Source organism: Dermochelys coriacea, chromosome 22 (genome assembly GCF_009764565.3).
Source record: "Dermochelys coriacea isolate rDerCor1 chromosome 22, rDerCor1.pri.v4, whole genome shotgun sequence".
Classification (NCBI taxonomy): domain Eukaryota; kingdom Metazoa; phylum Chordata; order Testudines; family Dermochelyidae; genus Dermochelys; species Dermochelys coriacea.
In genome coordinates, this window is record NC_050089.1 from 18,526,166 (window position 1) to 18,541,702 (window position 15,537).

Sequence of the window (15,537 nt, forward strand, 5' to 3'; positions counted from 1 at the left end):
AAAATACCCCCAAATTAAACATATTGTTAGACCTGAAATAATTTTTTCCCCCAACTTCTTGATCCATTGAAAATTCCAGCTAGTTTTTACTAGAAAAACTGTGCTTTTGTCGGTATAGCCATGTCAGGCACCTCTTCATAGTCCCACTCCCGAATCCAAAATAAGCTATACCAGAAAAAGCATCTTCACTAGCGGCTTTTGTTGGCACAACTATGTCAATTGTAGACCACACCTCATCACACTCTTAACCGACATAGCTATGTTGGCAAAAGTTTGTAGTATAGACTTGTCCCTTGTGTAGACATTGGTATACCAGCAAAAAAGTGCTTTTGCCGGTACAGCTTAGGTAAGGTCTACACTACAAACTTTTCCTGACAAAGTGATGTCAGTTAGCGGTGTGATGTTTTTACTGACATATCTATGCCGATATAAACCCTAGAGTAGATGCACTTATATCAAAAGACAGTGCTTTTGCCAGTATAAGAACAGCTATACTGGGTCAGACCAATGGTCCATGTAGACCAGTATCCTGTCAATGCCAGGTGCTTCAAAGGGAATGAACAGAACAGGCAATCATCAAGTAATCCGTCCCCCCATCATCCACTCCCAGCTTCTTGCACTCAGAGGCCAGGGACACTCAGAGCATGGGGTTGCATCCCTGACCATCCTGGCTAATAGCCATTGATGGACCTATCCTCTGAACTTATCTGGTTCGTTTTTGAACCCTGGTATAGCTTATATTGTTTGGGAAACTGGTATAAACTGTGTGTAAACTAGGAGGGTTTGCTGGTATAATGAACTGCACTGATACAGCTATACTGGCATCCTTTTATAGTGTAGGCAAGGCCTTAATTTGCTCACCTAATTAATGTAAATTATACCAGCAAAAGCATTTTTCTGGTGCTATAACCTGCATCTACCCTAGGAGGGTTTGGCCAGCGTAGCTATGCCAGCAAAACTTTTCTGCTGTAGACTCAACCTATGTCCAATTTTTAAAACTGATTTTCAGGTCAATGGGACTTAGGCTCCTATGTGCCTATGTCACTTATGCATGTTTGAAAATTTTACTTAAGATCTCAAGAGTGCTGTCTTATATTGATTTCCTGACTAAGGCCATGATCCTGCAGGTTACACCATGCAGAGCTCCACTTACTTCAACAGGACTCTGTGTGGGTACCAGTGTACTTTCATGCAGGATAATTTCCAGGATCTGGACCTGAAATATAAACCACTTTGCTTTACAAAGGGTAGGAAAACACTACTAATAAGAGCAATGAATACAACAGTAGTATGCAGTCAAACCACACTGAGGAAAATAAGCTAAAAGGAAAATATTTTTTTTCTTTGTGTTTTCTAGTAAACTAATAAAATGTGTGCAAGTGCTGAGAGCACATTTGGTGGAAATTAATAAATAAAATAATGCTTTGCCCCTCTGCAGTGCCTTCTGTTCAAGAGTTTCAAAAATGCCTGCATGAGAAAGTGGCACTGGTTTAACTAAAGTTGTGATTTTTGGACCAGTTTAGTTAAACTACTGCAAAAGGCTGCATGGATTCATTTTACCAGGCGTATTTCGGGTTAGCTTCAATCAACTAGACTAGGTTTGAACGAATCCAAAATATGCCACTCTTATACAAGGTTAGGAAGGTTTCAGAGTAGCAGCCGTGTTAGTCTGTATTCGCAAAAAGAAAAGGAGGACTTGTGGCACCTTAGAGACTAACAAATTTATTTGAGCATAAGCTTTCGTGAGCTACAGCTCACTTCATCGGATACCCACCTCAGGGTTTGGACTGATGTGAGTAAATCAGTTTAAATCTCCGCAACTGACTTCTGTGTGCAGATGAGGCTTTAGTCACATCACTGAATGAAGCCTCCCAAGCTCCATGAGCGGTAGGGAAACAGCATTCTCCATTCCACAGTGCAGAGAGGAGAAGTGATTTGACCAAGGCCACAAGCAGAGGAGGGAGAAAATCTCAGGAATCAACTTACCAAGAGATGTGATGGATTCTACTGCACTGGGAAGTCTTTACATCAAGGCTGATGTCTCTTTAAAAATATGTTCTAGTTCAAGCAGCATTTGTATAGGCGGGAGGCGGGAATTACTGGGGGACATTCCATGTGAGCTCAGCCTCCATTAACTGACGATCGCCTCTGACCAGAGACTCCCTGAATCTATCAGCGGTAACCTGTGGGATTTCCCTCACACGCCCCCATCCTGGCACCCAGCCCAGAGGCCGGCCGAATGCTCCAAGCCTCAGCGCCGCCTCCCTGAGGCGGGAAGGTTGGAGCTCGGCGGGCCGCGGGCCTGCGTGAGGGGAGGGGAGGGGAGGGGAGGGGGCGGCGCGGCGCGGCGCGGCCCGGCGGCGCAGGGAGCCCCTGCGGGAGCAGCGGGCGGGCGCTAGGGCTCGCTACTCCCTCCTCGGCGAGCGCCACGCACAGCGTCGTCGGTCGAAGCAGGCGCCTTAAGATGGCGGCGGTCGCCGGGCCGGGCTCCTAGCTCCGCCATGGGGGTATTTTACTGCCCCCTTTGCCATCTCACCGCCTTCGCGGGTCGGCGCCACCTCTACAGCGGCAGCCACCAGCGACGGCTGCGGGAGGCGCTCGACCGGCTGCAGGCCAAGGTGAGAGCCGGGAGCCTCCGCACTCTCGCTGCCTCTCCAGTAGCTGGGCAGGGCGCTGCCGACTGGGTTACGAGGGAGCTCGGGGTGTGGAGCCGCGCCATCGAGCTGGAGGGGGCGGGGAGCCGACGCCTGGGTTCTGTCCCCTGCTCACAGTTTGACCTGGGGAGAGTCACGTCTCTTTCCTGTGGCTCAGCTTCCCCGTCGGGAAATATGAGCTCAGACATTGCTAAATGCGACATAATAGAGGTGCTTGGGCTTCACACAACTCCTCTTCGGCGGCAGCTAAGTTCAGCGTTTCCCAGAGCGTGGGCTGTGGGCCTCCAGGCTGGGAGACGCGCCACAAGGGTGTAACCAGACAGCGCCATTCTCCCTTAGCCCACCTTTCTGAGAGGGGGGTTTTTTTTTTAAAGGAAGTTTCTAACTTTTTTGATTGTGAAGAAAAGATCCAAAATGTGAAGTGTGTGTAAATGATGCAGAGATGCCCAACAGAGTTGGGTCACCCAAACCACTAGTTCTGAGGTGTGACCAGCCCTCTTCATTTCTATGGCTACTTACGCCAATGCCAGTCAAAGGCTAAGGCTGAGCCACAGGCAGTTGAACGACAAAACTTTTGTCTTTGAGGTGTTAAGAAAACTCCCCCCTCAAAGGACAAAGTTTTGCCGACGACAAGCACCAGTGTGAACAGCACTTTGTCGGCAGGAGAACCGACAAACAGCAGCTATACTGTGCGACTTTTAGCAGCACAGCTGTAAAAAGCGACACAGCCAGGTCGTGAAAAGCTGTGTAGTGTAGACATAGCCTTAGACTTCATTGGGGGTGGGCTGGGGGGTGTTTTTATGTTGAGATAGCTATGTTGATGTAAAAGCCTGTTAGAGTCATCAGTAGTTTTTACCTGGATGTAGCTAGTTGATGTAAATCCCACCTGGAGGATATAAGGTTGACATTGATGTAAAAACTACTTGGGTCTTGTCACCACTTGTTTACATAGAGATAGGTATCTCACCTTAGCTATCGCCATGTAAACAACATCTTTTTCTGCAGTGAAGGCAAAGCCTAAACATCAACATTAACTATTTTACTACTCATGAAAGCATGTGGGAAAGGAGAGGACAATTAATATTACAAAAATTTGCATCGGTGTTTATTAAAGTGTATGGGGGAAGGGGAGATGGGAGTTCAGAGGACTAGCTGTGTGGAGGAGCATGAGACAAAGATGTATATGTTAAAAGGCATAGCCCTTTTCAAGCAGACGATGGGATTGTATGGGCCATAATTCGTTCAATTTTTGTAAAGAGGCTCCGCTTTCAAAAATTTGGTAAACAGCAGCTAATTCACTTCTCTTCCCTTCTTCAATCAGGTGCAGTTGGCTCGGAAGATGATTAAAAATGCAGTGGTTGTGAAGTATGATGCAGGGGAGCATGAACAACTCTTCTGGTGTCTCTGCTGCAAGCAGGAGGTGAAAAGGCACCTGAGCCATGGGAGCCTGACAGTGCTGCATGGGGGACTTCTGCAGCATATGGCCAGGTAGGGTGTCCACAGCCCTGTCTGCATTCCAGGGGATGTTACATGGTTTAATAATACGTTGTATGTGCACAGCCCCTCAACTCTGAGGCACAGAGATGAAGTGACATGCTTCAAGCCATATAGTGAATCGGTGGCAGAGCTGAGTCTAAAATCAAGGAGTTAGTAACTAGATTCCTGCTGTAACCAATTAGATTTGCTTGTGTAGGACAAGAAGTTAACATAATTCCGGTTCTACTGAAGTTTTTGACAGCCCTTAGTTTTTATTCCTCTCTTGCCACTGACTTGCTATGTGATTTTTGGGCAAGTCACTTCCCTTCTGTTTACCTCCATGATCTTATGTGGAGGTTGTGAGAACTAATTGTAAAGTGTTTGATGCAAGTTGCTTAACATGTGCAGCTTTCTTAATTTGTCCACTCCAGAAGTGAATAACTAAAGAAAACACACCCAAGATGCTCTTCACTGTATATTTCTAAAATGTGCACAATCTTATTTACATACAGAATCTATATTAAGTGTCTCCTGGGGAGCACATGATGACAATTTAGATATGGAAGTGTTGATCTTAAAGAAAACCCACTGCTTAAAATCCAGTTACCCTAGCACAACATAACTTTAAACTAGTAACTTAAATGACTCCTAACTCTTCCAGTATTATTATCCACTAATAATATTTTAATGGTAGGTCTGTATAATATTGTACTTCTTTAAAAAAAAAAAAAAAAAAAAAAGTACTGAAATGAGATGCAAGCTTTGTATAGCTGTGGTGAGATAACGCTTTGCTGTTCCATAAATCTTTCCTTATTAAAGTGTGTTTCCTCAGAGACGGCTTTCATTAGCTTTTGCGTGGACTAATTTGTGAGCTATAGGAAGAAGAAATGCTCAACACTCTATAACTACAGTGATGACCATGATACAACTATCCAGGGAGACAGGTGTGCTCTCTGTGTCTTTCAAGGCTTCTGTGACTCAGCCAAAATTCTACATCGGAGAAGGGCATGAATCAAACACCATATTTTAGTGGTGTGTGGCACCCAAACGTGCCTTTGAATGCAAAATTTTTATTCTATATTTTGCTTTTTCATGTTGCTTTAATGATCAATGAAAACCAATACCTGTAGTGTTACAGCATATCTTATCTGCTTCCAATATCCATGTCTCTTGGTATCCTTACCTCTCTATTTTTTGTCACATAACCATGGGCAACCCAGAAAGCTGCTCTATCTGTATAAGTTAATAAATATATCTGTTTGAGATAAGCTGTTAAGGAGACATCTATGCCAGTTATTAATCATGTGCTCTCTACTTAATTTAGATTGGGAGCTCAGGCTTTAAGTGATTTAATCAAACTTGGTTTTATTCTTTTTTTTTTTTTTTTTTTTCTTTCTTTTAAAGCCTGGAGCATAAAAAAGAAGCCAACAAGTTCTGGTGGGAGAACAAAGCGGAAGCCAAATTAAAGCAGCAGTTTCTGATTTCCGCTGAGGACTATGAACGGTATGTAGGCACCTTGTCTGTTTCTTTGCTTGGGGTAAAGGATTTGCTACATTAGATCCAACTGTTGATTCAAAAGTCTTTGGAACAGAGATGTTTTAGTGTGTGTATTTGTGGGGTATAAATAAATAAATAAATAGCCCAGACTCCTGCTTTGAGCAGCAACCGGTATCTGGTACCATCATCCCCTGCACCTGGCTAGTTACATTGTGCTAGAGATGATTTTCTGACTTGCCCCAAGTGATCACCTCACTTTGTCGAGCATAAGATTAGCTCACCTTCTATTAGCATCATTATTAAAAAAAAAAAGCTGAGTCATAAGATTATCCAGCCCTGTGTTTCATCTAGTCATATATACATTCCAAATTTTATCATTCATCATGGCTTATCTTCCATGGGCTTTGCAACCAGTAACTCATTAATCCTTGCAGGGTCCCTGCAAATGTAAGCCACCTTATCCCTGTCTTACAAATAGGGAAACTAAGGCACAGAGAATCAATGTCAGAGGTTGAGGTAGAAATTCAGGTGTTCCTAGCAGTTCAGCTGTCAGACTAAATCAGGCCACAAAAGTGACTGATCTCTCAAATACTCTTTCAGGTTCAAATCATCACTTGTCAAAGCTCTGGATGCTTTTGAAGAAAAAGAGGATGAGGTCATTAAAGAGGTGAGCAGAGATGCCCTAGGTGTGCTGTGCCTGACTTACCTGTTTGCTTTGCCTTTTGTCCTCATTCTATTTTTTTGCTTTGTTCGATTCCAGATGGCATCCCATATCCGAGAAGTGGAGCAGAGCAGACAGGAAATGGTACATGCTGTCTTAGAGGTTTGTTTTCCCAGGATGCACCTGAGCAGTATCCAGCAAATGATTGTTTCCACAAGCCCTCTGAGTTCTTATAAATGGCTGTTTTCTGCATTGATTCTTATGTTGAAAGCACATACAATTTACTTCTAATAAGTTGTTTTCTCACCTACCAGTCGGGAGATTCTGATGTGACAATTGATAGGACTGCTGCTCTGTGATTGCAAATCTCTGGCTTCATTCAGGTGTGGTTATCCTTCTCACAAATAGTGCAGTGCTTATGTTTGAGTGATCGCGGTGACTGAAATTTCTTATCCTTCCTAGTTCTTCTAGGATAGGGTTGGATGTGGGTGACAGAGAAGGAATCTGGAATAAAATGTACTATTCTACCAGCACTGTGGAAAAACTAAATACCTTTGTTTATAAGATACTAGTACATATGTTACCTTCATGCATTGCGTTCTCTAAAGAAGCACCTGGAACCAGATATATCCTCTTGCTGGGAATTCAGTCTTGCACTTACAGGGGATGGAATCTGTTAGGCCTTTTGACTATACTCAAACAGAATAGGTAAAGTTATTGGCCCTTTTATCTTTTTAAAAAAGGGAAAAAATTGTCTGACTCCATAGAAGGGGCATTGTGGTGTTGTAGATTCACTCAATGACTCCAGTTCAAATTGCTCCGTTTACAGATAAAAAAGATTGCACTTTATAACTGTAGGTGCTGCAAGCACCCTGGGATCCTCAAGTAAGTCTGGCTCCATCCTCCTCAGCAATAAATATTCTGCAATTTGAACCTAGCTTACAGTTCTGTTGGTGATTCGCAAGCCATTGAAAAGAGCTCCCTCTCTGTATTTGTTTTCTCTTGCTAGCACTGCAGAGCCAGGGCAAACAAAAAAAAACAAACAAACCAAAACACATTAATATCTACACTGAAAATTCCCACTTTCCTTGCCTCCAGAACACAAACATTGAATGTATGATTGCAATATGAGGTGTTTCATAAAACAGGAAGAGCCTTACTGTTGAATACCAGAAAAAATTTTTATTTTTCCTGAATCAAACTCAGCCTCAAACCGAGACAGAATTTTGCGATGAATCCTCTGCCTTCAGTACACCTGGAGGGCATAAAAGGTAAGAAATTTGCCTTTTATATCATCATGTGTGTCGCTTCTGCTTAGGAGTTTTGAATTTGGTGAAATGCTGAGTAGCAATTATCTAGAGTTACTAACACTGTTTCCCTAGTCAGTATAGTTAGGACATTGATGACTATTGCTATCACTGTACTACCTATTGCTTACCTGTACTATTTCTCTGAGTTAACACCGTTCTCAAGAGCAGCAGCAGGCACCTTCAGCCATCTGCAAACCCCTAGTGGCCAAATTAATCTTTCCTTCAGTATCCTAGAACAAACAATAAAAAGAAAAGGAGTACTTGTGGCACCTTAGAGGCTAACAAATTTATTAGAGCATAAGCTTTCGTGAGCTACAGCTCACTTCATCGGATGCATTTGGTAGAAAAAACAGAGGGGAAGTGAGCTGTAGCTCACGAAAGCTTATGCTCTAATAAATTTGTTAGCCTCTAAGGTGCCACAAGTACTCCTTTTCTTTCTGCGAATACAGACTAACACGGCTGCTACTCAAACAATTAATATTATCCTTTCTGAAAAGGTGGATAATGTCGTGCCTCCAAAACAGTGTTTTAAGGACTAAACTTTGCAAAAAACTAGACTGACAGAGTGCTTTATAAATGCTAATTATTGTTCGCTGCTGAATTTGGAATCATAGAATACCAGGGTTGGAAGGGACCTCGGGAGGTCATCTAGTCCAACCCCCTGCTCAAAGCAGGACCAGTCCCCAATTTTTGCCCCAGATCCCAAATGGCCCCCTCAAGGATTGAACTCACAACCCTGGGTTTAGCAGGCCAATGCTCAAACCACTGAGCTATTTCCTCTCCTCCTCCCCATTAAAAATCTCCAAACTTGAACACACTGAAGAATTTATGACTCATCTGTTTCCCAGAACATGTATTTAACAATTCCATGGTGTAGGTTGAAAAACATTTGCTGTTGTCTGGATACCAAATGCCTCGTCTGACAGGCTATTCTGGCTCCTGTGTTCTAGTGACTTCACCATCATCACGGAAGAGCAGCTTGGTCCAAGTGTGATTCAGATAACACCTGATTTAGATTGGATGGAAGAAAACCATGCTCTGACTTTTATTGGCCACCAGGTAAGGTTGGAGTGGGGCTTAGAGTCACTTTCCTTTTTTCATGGGTACTGGTATTTCAGATCATAGCCAATGGAATTCATACTTTTAGCGTTTGGTAAGAATCAGAATTATGGTTTGTAGGCTTCCCCAATGGCATAGCTACTGAGAAAGCAACCCAATGGATTTCAGCAATTGAGTGGGTGAAACTCTCAGCCCTGAAACATGGGACTTTTGTTTCACTAACTGAATGTTTCCTAAAAGAAATGCACTGAAAATGAAAGATCCCTAGTACAGGCTATCTAGTAGATGGTGGTAGAGAAAAAGACTTTGTTTATTTTTATTTCAAAGTTTCATTAGGGAAGGGAATTTCAAATGGAATTCATACTCCCATGAGCTGCTTATTTTCATTCAGGTTTCCCTTGTCTATTTGTCCATACTTGAAGATCTGTGCAATCCAATAGTTCAATTGTTAGTGTTTTTTAGTGTCTCTCTCCTGTGGTAGTACAAAGTTACAGTAAAAGTTGCTTTTTTTAAATCATCCAATTCTAATTGGGATTTTCTTAATTTTTTGAAAACAGGAATCTGAAGGGAAGGGAAATGTTCACACAGGTACATGTTTAATTATTGCCAGTGTTTTTCACTTTTATGACCTTATCAAACATTTCTGGGCTGAATCCAGCAGAAGACTGCAAAGTAATTTAAAAACATAAAATTGTGGCAGGAGTCTGAGAATTGTTAACTGACTTTAGAATTGGGTGGAGCAAAATCAGGCTTGTAATGCAAACTCCTTTGAAACTGTAATGTATGGTTGCAAAGTATGAACTGTCATGGTTCTTAGCTGTGAAAATTAAGATGCTTAGTCCTTTATTTTTTTCCACAAAGGAGGAAGCCATTTCACCACTGATTTGTGAGGGAAACTCTGTATGCAGAAATTTTGGGGTACTTTTCCCATCCTCTCCCCCGCGTCTGTATTTAGGGTTATTTCAGTACCCAGCACATTCCCTGTTACCTCCTAGGTGCCAAACCTCCTTGGCTGATGCAGGATGAAGAGGAATTTGGAAGTAAACACCTGATTGGACCTTCCTATGAGGAATTTCTCAAAGAAAGTGAGTAGCTTTAGAGATTACTACTTGAATATATTGAGGTGAGGTCTAGTTTTATTTAAAAAGAAAATCACTATACATAGAACGAATTGTCTACTACGAAGTCTGTGACAGGTCTGGGTATAAGACTAAGCGGTGCAGGGTAGATGAGGTACATTAAACTCTGCATAGAGGCTAGGTAATGATGATTTTCTGATAATCCTGGAGATGAATTCCAGTTAGTCAGGCTCTAGTAAGGGGAAAGTGGGAAGAGAGAATCCTAGTCAGAAAGAGACCAGTATTCTCCCCCCCACTTTCTGTAAATTTACCTAAAATGTTTGATAGAACCTCTTCACTCTCTGAACTAATGATTCTTAGAGGAGAAGCAGAAGCTGAAAAAACTTCCAGCAGATCGTGTTGGTGCCAACTTCGATCACACCTCTGAGACAGGTGAAGGCTGGCTTCCCTCCTTTGGACGGGTCTGGAATCATGGCAGGAGGTGGCAATCCAGGTAAGCATATGCGTAGGATGGGCTGACATTAAATTCATTGTATGTATACAATGTTGGCAATTTATAGTAAAGGAATTTCTCAAATGGTCATTGACAGAGGTAGTAATACATATTGCTGAAAGTAGTAAGAAGAGTTAATGCCCCATGTGTGAAGCCTTGGAGCTGTCAAATTCTATTGCTGAAATATCTCACACACCACCTTTAAACAGTCATGTCTTTACTGCAGAAATACTGAGTACAACACTAAGTACAGATTTAGATTTGTGAACAACACTACTGAATTACAGGGGGTGCTGTTTGCCATAGCTACCTGAAGAGTAGAAACATCCTTATGAAATATTTAGACTGATAATTAGTGCTCCCCCCTGACAGTGCACATAACTATTGCTGCTCTGTATTGCTGATTATAGTATACATTTCCTAGCATGCTGCACTTTCTAAGCTGACTCTTTTTTTTTTTAAGACATCAGTTCAAAGCTGAATCAGGTAAAGAAAGACGAAGGAAGACCCGAAAAAGACCAAAATCTGAGGTTCAATGAAAAAGTGCACACCACCAGTATTTAATATACAAAGTGTATAACCAGTGCTGTTTACTGTATATACAGCTATATAGAAAACATGAACTCAAACGAATTTTGCTTTCTACCTTTATTAAAACTACTCCTAAGTGGGACTTCAGCGTGCTGTCCTACAGTGTAGATGAAAAGGAGGCCAAGGCATCTTTGGCCAGAGCTATCACAAAACCATCAAGATGCTTATGAGGAGGTTTAACTCCACCTCACCCCCCTTAAGAAGACACAAAGTTAATTCAATAATTTTATTGTATACATTTACATAAGAAATATTGCAGAGGTGACTGGAAAACCTGCAAAGCAAAAAATAGTGATTTAGTCAATCAGTTCTGTGGAACTCATCTAATACAATTTGTCCTAGTGCAACACTTGTAACATGAAAAAAGTCTTCCATACTTGTGACTTTTTATGAAGAGAGTTTAGATGGTTGGTTTCTATTAATTACAGTGCAAGTTCCAGAAGCCTTAATAAAAAAGCAACAATGGGACTAAGGCAAGCAGGGAGTGAGCCTGGCAGAAATGATCTACCCTATCTTGTCAGATATCCATTACTATGTAATAGCACAACCTCTATTTAATCTTAGAATTTCCTTCTTCCACTCATGGGCAGGCAATAATTCAGTTTTAATGCTTCCAGCACTCTATGGCTGTTTGTTTTTACTCTGTTCAGAAGTAGATTCTTATCAGGGATTTCACAAGGCCCTGGAGAAGTCCACTATGAGGCATTCACATTAGGATTTTGGCTAGCAGTTCTATTAACCATGTGTACATCAGAGGGGAAGGGATACCAGCAACTCCAGAATTTCAATAGCACCTCACCTTTTTAAGCATCCTCCCCACCAGCAGGTGCATCTCCACCCTTCGTGTTTCTGGTGTAAATCACTTGGGCTCGGTGCTTGGACACAAGTTTGATCAAACCTACAAAGGAAGCAGGAAACGTTTATGAAAAAAATGTGCAGAATCTTTAAACTGTGTTAACACAACTTGGAGGCCCATACTTCCGAAGGCTAACAGCTCTACATTTCAGGAGTAGCAGCTGTGTTAGTCTGTATTTGCAAAAAGAAAAGGACTTGTGGCACCTTAGAGACTAACAAATTTATGTGAGCATAAGCTTTCTTGAGCTACAGCTCACTTCATCGGATACATCTACATTTAGAGCTTCAGACAGTGGGCTAATACCCTGTTGTTTCAAGACAGCATTTCAACAACAGTGCCTTCTACAGTGGGAACACTGAAATGAATTCCTATTGAAGCCCCAAGCAACCAGAGTCAACGGTCCTGTCTAGAACACAGTAGTCCCAACACTAAATGTTTTGTAGGATAGCAGGGCTTCAGTATGATCCAGGAACAGTTATCATTGCTGACAACTGAATGTTTTGCAATGTTGCCTCTAATTTTTCCATTCTGTGCTAAATTAATTTTATGTGCACCACCCATAGACACAAACCTAGATCTTATATATTTTTAAAAGGTACCATTGCAATGATTACTTCAAGCTTGGACACATTAGACATTTTAGAACTCACTACTTAAAGAATTAAATTTAAGAGTAAAAAAAAAATATGAAATGCAGATACCAGTCAAAAAATTCAAATAGCACTTTGAATTAAATTAAATTAGAGAATTATGTGCATTGCAGGAAGTATCACAACACAAGTATGTGTTGGGAGGGGAGAGAGAGACACACACTGCCCCTTTAAGCAGATCAGCCTTCAGGCACAGCAGCAGCCACCAGCAAGCTCCCTCCATCCCGCTCCTGAGCCCTATCACATTCTCTCCCCCCCCCCCCCCCCGCTCTGAAGAAATACGATACAGGGGGATGGGATGGACAGATACCCCGATATCAGTGTTCCCTCCCCCCTCAGCTCTGCATAGCAATGAGGCAGCTCTGGGGAGCAGCTCCACAGTAGAGGGCAAGAGGGGCACCTGAAGTGCATAGCATTTTATAGCAGGCTGGGCAGCCAGTGCAGCTTAAAGGGAACTTAGTTGTCTCCTGACACTATTTTCTACACTAGGTAGGATCTTTACTATTCACAACCAGACCCTAGGGATGTCACGCATCCATAATTTTTTGGATTATATTTAAAAATATTATGAACACAAGTAACTTGTGTAGGAACAGATTATATCAATTCTGATGTGGTCTTACAGAAATAGATATTTTACTTGGCATTTTAATATATTAGACCAGGGGTCCCCAATGCGCTGCCCACAGGTGCAATGGCACCCACCAGGGCAGTTGTGTGCCCCCGCAGGACACTACACCGCCGAAATGCCACTGCTGAGCGCAGCCATCTGAGAACCGCCCACCGAAATGCTGCCAAGAAGCGTTGCCGTTTCTCAGCAGCAAAGCTTCTTTCCACCGCTACTTCTCAGCGACGGGGTGCTTGGCACCTGCCACAGTCTGTTGGGAATACGAATGTGCTATTCCCACAGAAAGGTTGGGGACCACTGTATTAGACTGATACAAAAAGAAAGGACATTTAAGATATTTAAAAAAAACTTAAAATGCTCATTATTGAGCTTTTGTGTAGAAGCTACCTGCAAATAGATTTCTATCAAATCAATCACCAGCGAATAAGGGAGATAAAAGAATACATCTGGTTTGAGGTCTCCCACTCCACAGTTCAGTGTGTTTTTACCTTTGCTGAGTAGTTCTTGGAGGGCGGCCCTTGCTAAAGATCCTCGAATCTTCAACCTTTCGGAGACTACAGCTGGCGTGATGAGCTTGTAGTTGGGCACTTCTTTGCACAGTTTATCATAAGTAGCCTTATCAAACAAAACAAGGTTGTTCAGCTTGTCTCTTACTTTCCCTTTGGACCACTTCTACAAGAAGAAAAAGGGGAACATCACCATCAAAGCAGCAACACAAATACCCCAATGAAAGTTTTGCCATAATTTCAAGAACTGCATGATCAGGTCACATAGCATTTCCTCCATGACAACCTAATGCAAGCTTGTTGCTCAGATGAGCACCAGTTATAGAGAGACACCTATTCATTATGTTATCAGCACTGACCCATTAGCACCACGCTCTAACATGCACAATGGGGCCTTTTCTACACTACTACAAAATGAAAATTCCAGAGCAGACAGCAACCAGGCATTTTTACCACTATTATTCAATCATAGGGTGTTAAGCCACTTGACAGTCTGCTCAGTGCTGCACCAGTAAATCATCCCCACAAGTGGGGAAGTGTAACTTGAAACTGACCTTTGCTTCTTTGTGATCTATAAAGGACTAAAGTTCCCACCCCACCAGCTCAATTTTCACATTTTAAATTCAGGATTTAGCTACCGTGCAACAGTATGGGACTTCGCAAAATTAGTAAGATTAGGATGTTATACTTACCAAGGAAGTGAAACTTTCTTCAGTGTTGAAAAGTCTTTTAGATCACTATTATACTAATGGGGCAGGGGGCTGCAATTTGCCCCCTTGCAACTCAAAAGTATAAAGGTTTGAAGAGAGAACCCTAATTTCAATAGTCACATGGCATTCCCTCTTAAATAATTATATCAAGTTAAACTCTAAGGGACCAGAGGGTTTATAACCACCTGCTGAGATTTTAATCAGCTTATTTTCATGATCTACATGGTATCTAAGACATACAGTTGCCAATTAGCAGTTAATATACTTTATTTGAAAGCACTTCAAGCCTTAAAAAACACTGAAAGAGCTCTGACACAAGGAAACATCCCATTTTACAAATGAAATTATTGAGACAGAATAACTTGCCCAAGGGAGTTAGTGACAAGAGTTTGGAAGCCTCACTCCCAGTCACCAAGGAGTTAGTCTGTAGTCACAACTACTATTAAATATCAATGCAGAAACCCCCCTATATAATTGTTAAATGCGATTTACCAGTATGATTAAAGAAAATAGAGATTATTATAGAACAATACAAATATCTCACCGTGTGACCTTAAGCGCAGCTTAGGGCTCAGCTACACAGGAAAACTGTAGCTAAAACATAGCTACTGCTCTCTGTCCCCTAGCTCCCCAAAGGAGATGATAGAGACTCATCTTACGGAGGGCACGCAGAGAATAATTAGTGACAAAAGTGCTCTGCTGAGTACCCAGACCCTACTGCCGAGCACACACACCTGAGCCCAGTGGACCCACTCACCGCAGTGCAGACTCCTACCTTTTTTTTGGCTTTACCCCCAGATTTGTTCACTGGGTCCTTGTCTTTCTTAGCGGACTTCCCCGCATCCTTCTTCTTCTTGTCGTCCTTGGGGGGCTGGAGAAAAAAAAAGAGCCGGGGGGGGGCGGGGGGGAAGAGAAGAGAAAAATGAAAACAGGCGCCAGCCCTGGGAAAATCCGCCTCCACCCGACACCGCCAAGCGCAGACCCGTCGAGTGCGCGGGAAAAAGCTTCCACGGCGGAGCCCCCCTCCCCAGCTTCCACGCGGCCCTAACATGAGCCTTCCCCACCCGGGCGCCTCCCAACGGGGGGAGAGTCCAGGGCTAGGCCTCTTCGAGGGAACCGGCACCCACTTGCTCCAGCTCGCTCACAGAGAGCCCTGTCCTAGGCCAAGCCGAGGGGCTAGGCCCTGGGGCCGGCTCACCATGGCTGCGGCTGCTGCTGCTCCTTCAAGATGTCGGATGAGAAAGGAAAAAGTCTGCTCAGGGAGCCTGGGAAACCCCGTGCTTTCACTGCACTTCCGGAGCATGTAGCAACACCGCTTCTGGGTCAAAGAGAAAGAAATACAATTCCCATAACACAACGCTCCAAAA

The 15,537-nt window shown here is 42.8% G+C and overlaps 3 protein-coding genes across 5 annotated transcripts in view; 1 reads left to right on the plus strand and 2 right to left on the minus strand.

The window, feature by feature from the left end:
- BCL9L (BCL9 like) overlaps nucleotides 1-2,107 on the minus strand; it is a 161,199-nt gene extending 159,092 nt beyond the window's left edge. For all 3 annotated transcript variants that reach the window (XM_043500909.1, XM_038380925.2, XM_038380923.2), the window contains exon 1: nucleotides 1,987-2,107. The gene's annotated coding sequence lies outside the window, so the exon portion shown is untranslated. The remainder of the gene's footprint in view (nucleotides 1-1,986) is intronic.
- A 380-nt stretch (nucleotides 2,108-2,487) lies between these two features.
- On the plus strand, nucleotides 2,488-11,176 carry CENATAC (centrosomal AT-AC splicing factor). Its single transcript, XM_038380514.2, has 11 exons — nucleotides 2,488-2,618; nucleotides 3,976-4,142; nucleotides 5,535-5,633; nucleotides 6,228-6,294; nucleotides 6,388-6,450; nucleotides 7,495-7,559; nucleotides 8,549-8,657; nucleotides 9,215-9,245; nucleotides 9,653-9,742; nucleotides 10,097-10,229; nucleotides 10,693-11,176. The coding sequence occupies exons 1-11, from the start codon at nucleotides 2,502-2,504 to the stop codon at nucleotides 10,766-10,768; spliced, it is 1,017 nt and encodes a 338-aa protein (XP_038236442.1). The 5' UTR covers nucleotides 2,488-2,501; the 3' UTR covers nucleotides 10,769-11,176.
- Nucleotides 11,000-15,514, minus strand: RPS25 (ribosomal protein S25). Its single transcript, XM_038380522.2, has 5 exons — nucleotides 15,369-15,514; nucleotides 14,946-15,041; nucleotides 13,443-13,626; nucleotides 11,620-11,718; nucleotides 11,000-11,094 (listed from the first exon to the last, which is right to left on the minus strand). Exons 1-4 carry the CDS (start codon nucleotides 15,471-15,473, stop codon nucleotides 11,624-11,626), a joined length of 480 nt encoding a protein of 159 aa, XP_038236450.1. The 5' UTR covers nucleotides 15,474-15,514; the 3' UTR covers nucleotides 11,000-11,094; nucleotides 11,620-11,623.
- Between the last annotated feature and the right edge of the window lie 23 nt (nucleotides 15,515-15,537).

Coding starts and splice junctions, on each gene's coding strand:
- CENATAC (XM_038380514.2), top strand. CDS start 2,502: ATGGGGGTATTTTACTGCCCCCTTTGCCATCTCACCGCCTTCGCGGGT. Junction 2,619..3,975: donor TCGACCGGCTGCAGGCCAAG/GTGAGAGCCGGG, acceptor TTCTTCAATCAG/GTGCAGTTGGCTCGGAAGAT. Junction 4,143..5,534: donor CTTCTGCAGCATATGGCCAG/GTAGGGTGTCCA, acceptor TTTCTTTTAAAG/CCTGGAGCATAAAAAAGAAG.
- RPS25 (XM_038380522.2), bottom strand. CDS start 15,473: ATGCTCCGGAAGTGCAGTGAAAGCACGGGGTTTCCCAGGCTCCCTGAG. Junction 15,042..15,368: donor CAGCAGCAGCCGCAGCCATG/GTGAGCCGGCCC, acceptor TTTTTTCTCCAG/CCCCCCAAGGACGACAAGAA. Junction 11,719..13,442: donor CCAAGAACTACTCAGCAAAG/GTAAAAACACAC, acceptor CTTCCTTTGTAG/GTTTGATCAAACTTGTGTCC.